Genomic DNA, 9180 nt, shown 5'->3' with positions numbered 1-9180 from the left:
GCTGACAGCCAAACATGACCTTCTCTCTCACAGCCAGGGAGGTGAGTTAACTGGCTTGTCTGAGTTTTCTGATCGTGCTGTGTTTGTGTGCCTTGGCTTCATCCAGCCGACACGTTCCTCCGCACGCTGTCATTATCATCCTGGCTGAGCACCACTGTTTTTGGTGGCTCCTGCTTATTAAGCTCTCTGTAGACCTCCGTGATTTGGGCAGGTTAGTGGGCGGGTGGAAAATTATAGGTCTGCCTTGACGCCGTCGTCCCCTCGCCTCTGTTCCTCACAAATACCTTTTCTTTGCTAGATGGTTGTTGAACTATGTTATTGCAGCTCCCGGTCTTCTGCCTGGTTTCAGTTTTAAAAGTCCAAAAACTGGTTCATTTGGTCAGAAATATAAAGACACTGACCAGATTAGAGTATGGAGAAAATAAGAACAGAATTTGCCTTTCATGTGGTCATTTATTTTATTGCTCTTCTTCCATTTCTGCACCCCATCATTGTTCATAAGCCGTGCTATACATTAAGTACAGTAAGATACATGAAGTCTACTAGCCACGCCCCATTTGACTATGCAAACATACAGGGGGCAGCAGTCGCCTTTGAGAAGTCCAGACTCAGTGTGAAACCTCCAGCGTTTCTGGGTGTAACACAGGGGGTGTTGCACCGTCCACTGAGTGACACCATCCTCCCAGCATGCCCTGCGTCTGCCTCAGGGACTCCTCCTAGTTTTACATAACTCTTGACTTGGGAAACTTGTTGAGACATCTCCCCAGCTTGAGAAGTCGAGGTCCAACTCAGAGCCTCTCCTGGATTCTCACCCCGTCTCTGCAGCCAGTTTGTCTCCCAGGCACTACTCAGATCTCATGACCACAGGTGAGAGCAAGGACACACCTGGAGCTACAGCGTCATGTCTGCCTCACTCGCGAACAAGGTCCCAAGATACACGTCATTCCATCTTTGACTTGAAGGAGCTGAGGAGGTTTTGATGATAGCCACAGGGGGCTTCCTCCTGTTGTCTCTAAACCTCTCTTGCACCATCTACAAGTTCTCCCCATAAAAGATCTGAACAGAACAAGCACAAGTCCAAGTCCAGTCCTCAGAAACACCCAGAGGAACCACACCCTTTTTTGAGCGATGACAAACTGATGAACATCTCTGGTAAAGTGGAAGTGGTTCTCAAGAGTAAACATGTCAAAGGACATAGAGGAAATGGATTTACATTCCACTGAATACGCTCAGTTGTTCAGACGTCTGTGTCTCACTCTCCTGTTGTGGTGGGGCCTGTGCGGGGTTCCAAGGCAGTTTGCTGCGACCACGGCGGCCACATCCGGCAAGAACCCTCAAAGTCTACTTGCTCCAAGGTGCCGTTATTCAAGGGCCGTTCATGCCGGACTTTAGATCGCGTGTGGCCCAGCTCACACTCCAACTCCTGGATCTTCTGCTCCAGTTGGTACCGTAGGTTGGCCTCGTGCGCCGCCCTCACCTGGTCCAGAGCATCTTGGCAATCTGCCTGCGACTGGGAGACAAGGGCTTGAGTTCTGAGTGGCGCCAAACAGCCTGGCTGTGCCTTTCTGACCTGCAGGAAGATGTTGACCTGGTCCAGCTTCTGCTGCACTTCCTGCCGGATCAACTTGTCCCGGTCACGTTGGTACTGCTCTACCACCAGCTTCGTGGTCTCCACTCTACTTTTCAGATCCAACACGTCTCTCTCCAGCTGTTCGAAATGCTCACTGCTACCTCGAGCTCTCTTCTGCTGGGCCAGCTGATACTTGAGCTTCCTGTTCACCTTCTCCAGCTCCCTGCTGTGAGACGACTCCATTTCCAGCTGCATCTGGAGAGTGTCCACCTGGCAGAAGATGCGGGCGGATCATTCACGTGTAATGCGGGCCGAACGGTGTCGGAGCACCGACCTTTTCTTTGAGTCGTTCAATGGCATCGTCCACTGGTGTGTGCCGACCCGGTTCCATCTTGAGGCTGCATGTTGGTTCTGCTTCTGTCTCAAGTTGTTTGGACTTTTCACTCTTCCACTTTGACTGGACCCTGCAGGAGGACAGCAGGGCGTTAGACAGCTGATACCTGATTCTACAACACCTTCAGGACTGCTAGCAGAGAACCCCACCTGTTCTCAAAGTTTTAGGAAGATGAAGATGTTACACTGCTATTTTGGTCCACGGAAGCTCTTATTTTTTTTGTCTTCATAACGAATCCGGAGAAGCCTCTCGCCTGCCGTCTCACCCAAATGTCAAGCTGTGACTTCACTGACTCACAAAGGCAGAGAGTGAACAATCTCTCTGCGGCAGAGGTGCATTTATCAACCTCAGAACGACATATTCTGTGACCGCGAGAGACGAGGCAAAGAAGATGTGACATGTTTGGCTGCGCAGGAAATCGTGACTACAATAAAATCAGCACTTGGGCTGACGTGAAAAAAGTCGCTAGAGGTCAGAAAACAAACTTCACTGCCTGCCTGTTCATCCACACGACCACCCTGTCTATTCAGAGAAGAAAGAGACTTTTGCCTTCCAAAACAGGAGCGGAAAGAGCAAAGTAAAAAAAACAATGAACTAAAACTAACACTAAAACTAGTAAAAACTAAACTGAAACTAACTGAAAAACTAACTGAAAAATGTAAAACTAAATAAAAACGAAAATGAAAAATCCCAAACTATTATAACATTGGCGTGTACATGCATAGCGCGATGTCATGAACATGCAACATCGATTTTATGTTCCGTTTCAGAATGGAAAAGTAAAGCGTCCCAGCATGAATCTACCCAGTGATGTCAGACAGTTTCAGCCCAGACAATTTGTGTTGGCCTTTAGTTTGATTCGGTTTGACCACTGATCTCAAGTGTTTTATTACAACACTCCATGTTTCTATTGCCAAATAGTTTGGCCTCCACCAGTTCAGCCTCAGTTGCGGCAAGTCTGAAATGTGCCAGAGATACAAGAGGGTCCCCATGTAGACGTCAAGAGAGATTTGGGACAAGTCACCTTTGTATTTTCTCCCTGAGTTCAGCATTTTTCTCTCGCTCTTGAAGCAGACTGGTCTGGAGCTTCTCCCTCTGACTCGTCGCTTCCTCCTTTAACTTCATTTGAATTTCTACCTGAACATGGCACAATGATGGCAGAGTTAAAACGACACATTTGTGATGAGAGCGATGAAACAGCGCCATCACCTGGTTGCTCAGTTCAGTTTTATCCTTCTCAAGCTCGTCTATGTAGAGTCGCAGCTGGCTACAGCTGATGTCCAGCGCCGCCAGAGACTCCTGGTGTTTCTGGTTGGCGATGCTGAACTGGCTGTCTTTTTCATCCAGAGTGCACTTGAGACTGGTGATCCACCTCTGAGCCTGCACACGCTGGGATTCGCTCTCCACCAGCTGCACGAGTCTCAGTGTTAGCAACAGTTTGTTTGTGACGTCACGCTTCAGCGCCTCCTACCTGTCCTTTGAGTCGGTCAGTTTCTTTGAGCAGTCGTGACTTTTCGGCCTCCAAATCATTCCGATGACGTGTGTTGACATCCAGAGAGGCTTCGCTCGCCGAGAGCTTCCTCAGGGCGTCGGTGAGGTCTTGCTGGAGCTGCTTGGCTGCGGTCTGCGGAGCGGGAGTGAACTCGGTCACAAGATCAGCAGGTGAGACTCCGTACCGTGAAAAATTACCTGTCCTTCTTTGTTCTCCTCCTGTAATTTAGTGATCTGATTGAGAAGTTCTGCTGCTTTGTCAGCCAGTTCCTTGTTCTTCACCTCCACCATCTTGACCTTCTCCTCACTGTCAGATCGCAGCTTTGACAGGATGTCGCTAAAACTCTCCTGAGCGGCAGCGACGGCGTGCTCCACATATTTGGTTTTGGCTTCCTCCAGCTGCTGCCTGAGCAGCGAGCTCTCGCTCTGCGCCTGGAGCAGCCGCTCCTGGGTGGCCTCGTGGCGGGCCGCCTCGCCACGGACGGCGGCCTCCAGCTCCTCAGCGCGAGCGGCTATGCTGCCCTTCTCCTGCTGCAGCGCGTCCAGCTGCAGACTTTTCTCTGTCAACTGCAATGTGACTCGCTGAATTTCATTTTCCGCGCCGGTGATGTCCGATGAACTGATCGCTCCACAGTGGTGGGATGCCACAGCTGCAAGCATTCAATAAATCAGATTATTTTCAATCCATACTTTTACCCAGAGCATGGAGCAATTGACAACCAAAATCGTTGTCTTGACGAGACCTCTCAAGCCTGTTCCCTCCAAACCTGATGTACCATCACATGAATTCATTTCCGTGTGAGCTTCCTATACACATATTGATCCTACTCTAGTTTCCAATTAGGATTACAGAGCAAGAACTAATAGTATTCCAGTGGCCATTGAAAGTTGGGGATACTGAAATATACTTGGGGATACTGAAAGTAGACCCTATACGTAAGGAGGCACAAGTGACTGTTTTTCAAGCTTCATCTCTTTGTGGATAGAAATCTGACATGTGTTGTTTAAAAACTGAAGTGGCTGGGGTGAGGATCAGCACCTCTAAATCAGAGCCCATGGTTCTCAAACAAAAAAGATATATTGCGCTCTCTGGGTTGGGAGTCCTTGCCTCAATTGGAGAAGTTTGGGTATCTCAGGGTCTTGTTCTTGCGTGAGGGGGCAAGAGAGATTGGTCAGTAGGGGCTGTATTGCAATTGCTCCACCACACTGTTGTGTCTGAATGAGGGTTGAGCTCTCCAAGCTTTCCAGTTACTGATCAATTTTGGTCCTGACCCTCACCTAGTCTCATGAAAGAGTGAGATCTAGGATACAATGAGTCTCCTAAGAAGGGTGGTGGGCGTCTTCCATAGAGATAGGGCAAGGAGTTGTGTCACTCGGGAGAGACTCGGAGTAGAGCCGCTGCTCCTCCAGATAAGGTGCTTTGGGGACCTCATGAGGAGGCCCCCTGGATGCTTCCCTTTGGAGGTGGTTTTAGGAACAGCCTGCTGGGAAGAGACCAAGGGGTCAACCCAGGACCTTCACTGGCCTGGGAGCATCACAGGTTCCCCCAGTTGTAGCTGGCTGCCCGGAGGTTGGACATTAGGCGCTCCCTGTTAAAGCTGCTGCCCCCGCGACCCAGCAACAAACAAGCGGGTGAGGATAGAAGAAAAAAAACTGCATGATGATGAGATTGAAAGTGTACAATTACCTTGAACATTTTACAGGCCTGATGCCAAGCGGGTAGTCGTAATAAACTTGTATACCGCGGTGGATTCTACTGTTGCCTCTCTCGCCTCATGTGTATTAAACTAACACCCTCTTGCGTTCACGACTTCTTCAATCTGAGCTTTGCTTTTACCAAGTGACCAGGTGAATAAGAAAATGCATTTTACCGTTGGTGCCTTGAACCACTGACATGATCTCAGAGTTGTCCGTTTGAGTCTGAGAGGCAGTGATGAAAATACAAGTTAGAATAAAACCTTGGTGGAATTAAAGGATAAAGAGAGACAAACCGGTTCATCCAAGACAGGCGCATCCTCTTCTGAGGACGGACAGTCAAGTTCTGTGATTTGTGGAAGCCTGAATGTAGAAAACCAATGTAACGTGGGAATGAACTTTGGTTGAAATCAATTCTTAACTCACCAGGTTATTGAATCTGAGCTGTTGATGTCGTCTAAAACAAAGAAAACGACCCGTTAATTCAACTGTTGGAACAGCTGAATAGCAGCCAGAACAAATGCTACAGTTTGGTGGAAACATTTATACACATATCCATGAACTATGTTGCAATTTAGCAAATACAGTTTCAGGTCAGAAATGGGGGTCTGCCTCTGCAGTCGTTTCTCACCGTCTTCATCAGAATCTGGTACTGAGAATTCCGAGTCTGTTCTGGAGGAAGAGTTTCTATTCTTCGTGTTGGGGTACAGGCGAGGTGCAAGTTTCAGGACGACAGGCTTTGTGGTGTCAAGAGTACTGAGATAGATGTTCCTGCGAAAGGATTTCAGGGTCACCAGGTGGAATCAAAGCCATATGAGCTCGAAACCAACTTCAAGCGATAATGAAGGAGGCCACTCGCTCACGTGGCTAAATTCTCAGTCCTCAAGTAGGTGTTTACGTTCGTTGCTGACGTAGAAGTTAGTACCCTAATGCTGTGTTACATGTGGACACGTTAGGATTCCTTTGAATGAAATGTTCCCCCATTGGCTTCCCATCTCCTGACGCCCGAGGCAGTGTTCCACTGGACAGTCCAACTCCTAAGAATGGTTGGGGTATGGGTTAAGGCATGGGGTACGCTTCACAGATTTCACTCTTCAAGTACAATTTTATGGTGTCACATTAGGCACTATGTTTATACTGTATTAAGTCAAGTAGAGTATATATGTAACCTACCTAGTAAGGCAACGATGAGAGGTTACAATGGTTTGTGTCCACACCCAGCCAAGTCTTTCTGAACATTAAGAAATACAGCGGGAAAGGAACCCTTAGATACAGTAGAAAGCCTTAAGGCAGAGTACATTTATGCTCAATGTTACATACAAATCCATTTACGTACGCCCTCTATGTAAATTTAATCCATATTGCTACACTTACGAGAAATGACGCAGTATCACCGGAAACCATGGGGGGCCAGTGATGCTGTGACTACCCGACACGTAGCGCCAATGAGACACGAAGAAGATGTAACAATAGCAGAAATTCTCCGTCCTCCAGTCGCGATATATTTTATGGCCTCACTGACCGCCTTCTAGAACGCTGTGTCCAAGATACATGATCAACACTTCCTCCACAGTCACCATGTTCGTTTTGGAGTTTGTTGTTGTCACAAGCTTTTGACTCTGGGCTGCTCCCTCTGGTGGATAAGGTGGTGAACAGCAACACAAAAGTAAAGAATGCATGAAAGCAAGTGATCAGTGACAGATCGTTGAAAAGGACGGGTACATTTTCGTTCGTAAAGGCAGCATAGATGGGCCTTAATATCTCTTTAGATCTGCGTCAACACAGGACGCAAAAGTCCACCTGATCATCAATAAGCTGATGCTTTATGAGTGAGAATGTGTTGCTGATACTGGACCAGTGGAAAGACACACAGGGTACCAGAGTTGCAATGGTCCACTGCCATGTCTCATCTTCCTGAAGAGTTTCTAAAAATCAGTCAGTTCTGACTATGACCTCTGAGTGAGCTCTTAACAGCCTGAATATAGTTTCGTATAAAATCCCTCAGTAGGAATCAGAAGGACCATACGGAGAGGCAAGGATACCAGGGCCAATGGCCAGTTAGGGTCACAGAGAGTTGACTGGAGGTAGGAACTCACTAAAGAACTAGGGCATACCTCATGCATTCCCACATTTGGTCTGTATAATATCACTGAGTGCAATGAGCAAAATAAGACAGCAGGTGGCAGTAGCATCACGGAGCTCCAAGGAGCAAAGAAGACTGGAAAGAACACCACCTAACAGACCTTAATACGTAACCTCCGTCACTCCGCGGTTGGTGGCAGTCACTCGCGAAGCTGTCAACGTCGGGTCTGCTTGCCCTTGGTGAATGGTTTCCCAGAAAAGATGTGCTACAAGTGAAACAGGAGCAGAGGTCTTGATTTAAAATACCTTATCCAACCATCGTCCAAAATACTGACCTGTGGAGCGGTTCAGACAGGGAATAGTCGTCTTCATCTGGAACAAAGAAAATCCTCATGAGGGCCCCTACTGAAGACCGGCATTCGTCTCCTTCACTCACCGTGTTGCTCACCCGGTGATTCCGACCAGTGGTGGTTGGTTGTGCTCACGTTCCTCGGACCGTGGTGCGAGTCGGCTTTTGCAATGCAAGATTGTAGCTTCTTCCCGGGCCGATGGCTGCGGAGAACAAGGAAGGACTTCATGCTCTGCTCTGCGGCGTGTTGGTGTTATTAGCCAGATGATAACCTTTTTTTGGTGACGGGATGACAGAGACTCTTCTTCACGTTGGCCATGTCTGCCTTCCAAACCCCCAGAAAGGTTGTCTTGAGCTGCTTCTGTGCATGTTCCGTAACCGGGTGGGCCTTACTGCTCTGGAGCGCGTGAGGGTGCTTTTCTTTGGGAAATTCCAAGACTCTCCCCATCACTGAAAACCAAAGAGACAACACAGCACTTCTGAAGCATTTTTAAACACAAATAAAACACATTTATTCAACAGACTATAGCCCAGAAACCCACCGCTAAGGGCCCAGGACACACCTACGTGAAGGCCCTGGTAAACCAGGTGAACCGTTATGAGCCACTACTTACATGATATTTAGTTCTCTGAGAGTGAAAATTGATATTTGACACGGCGAGAGGAAACACACTCACTGATGTGACTCTTTGTTCCAGCTGGCCTGACGCTGCACTGTGGAGGACTGTGGCCTGCCACTTTTAATCATGTCCGCCACCTTTGATGGCGGCTTGTCATCACGCCGTGCTCCAATCCCGACCTGCAGCTCCTCGTTTGAATCCATGACATCACAGGGCCATCATTAAAGACCACATCAAAGGATCACGTTAAAGAGAGCTGAGCTTCACTTAGCTGTAAGATCTCCAAAGAATTGGACGAGAAGATTCGGTCGTGAACCTTCTCCTCTGGTTTCTTTTAAAAGGACACGACCCTCGGGTACAAGATGAAAGGTCCTGGGGCAATCTTCTCAAAAAACAAAAAAAAACTCCCAAACTGTCCTTAGCAAATAACAAGGTTATAGACGTTTAAATAAAGTTAGATGAATGTATTTGGGGTCGATTGTAGTGGCACATGTGGCCCTCATGAAGCTAAAAGTTACATTTTTAAAAATATTTCTGACGTATCAATTTTGTACATTTTTCATGATTTACTATAATACTAAATAATAATGTCATTACATAATGGATTATATAAATAAAAAAATGTGTTTATGCAAAAAAAATATTTTTCTCCCTTTGGCTGGTGACTGGATTTGGACATTTTTTAGTCTGACTTCTAAAGCAAAAAAAACCCCAAAACATTTGTTAATTTGTATTTTCAAATCTGAAAACACCTGAATAACGAAGAGTACAGCAGCTTTATAGTGATCATTTTCATATTTCTCCTTTTTTATGCATTTATTCCTTCATGTTGTGTTGTACATATTTGTTCCAAAACTCCCAAAGTGATTCTTTAATTTATATTCCTCAAGATGCTTGTGTTACACTCCAAGTTTGTGTAGCGCTTTGCTAGCTACAATGCTAGCTACAATGCTAGTGCCATAGTTACGAGCTCCAGTGA

At 47.0% G+C, this 9180-nt stretch overlaps 1 protein-coding gene across 1 annotated transcript; it reads right to left on the bottom strand.

The window, feature by feature from the left end:
* Positions 1–442: 442 nt before the first annotated feature.
* Positions 443–8298, bottom strand: LOC128771432 (ankyrin repeat domain-containing protein 26-like). The gene is made up of 16 exons (XM_053886876.1): positions 8259–8298; positions 7854–8031; positions 7669–7784; positions 7568–7604; positions 7394–7498; positions 5782–5921; positions 5577–5607; positions 5447–5513; positions 5327–5375; positions 3654–4105; positions 3436–3588; positions 3174–3374; positions 2989–3101; positions 1905–2034; positions 1571–1840; positions 443–1510 (listed from the first exon to the last, which is right to left on the bottom strand). Coding segments are annotated over exons 1-16 (2301 nt in total). The 5' UTR covers positions 8260–8298; the 3' UTR covers positions 443–1252.
* Positions 8299–9180: the final 882 nt, after the last annotated feature.

This window comes from Synchiropus splendidus, chromosome 14 (genome assembly GCF_027744825.2).
Source record: "Synchiropus splendidus isolate RoL2022-P1 chromosome 14, RoL_Sspl_1.0, whole genome shotgun sequence".
Taxonomy (NCBI): domain Eukaryota; kingdom Metazoa; phylum Chordata; class Actinopteri; order Syngnathiformes; family Callionymidae; genus Synchiropus; species Synchiropus splendidus.
This window is presented reverse-complemented; position numbering and strand designations above follow the sequence as displayed.

Coding starts and splice junctions, on each gene's coding strand:
- LOC128771432 (XM_053886876.1), bottom strand. Junction 7,605..7,668: donor ATCACCGGGTGAGCAACACG/GTGAGTGAAGGA, acceptor TCTTTGTTCCAG/ATGAAGACGACTATTCCCTG. Junction 4,106..5,326: donor AGTGGTTCAAGGCACCAACG/GTAAAATGCATT, acceptor GAATGCTTGCAG/CTGTGGCATCCCACCACTGT.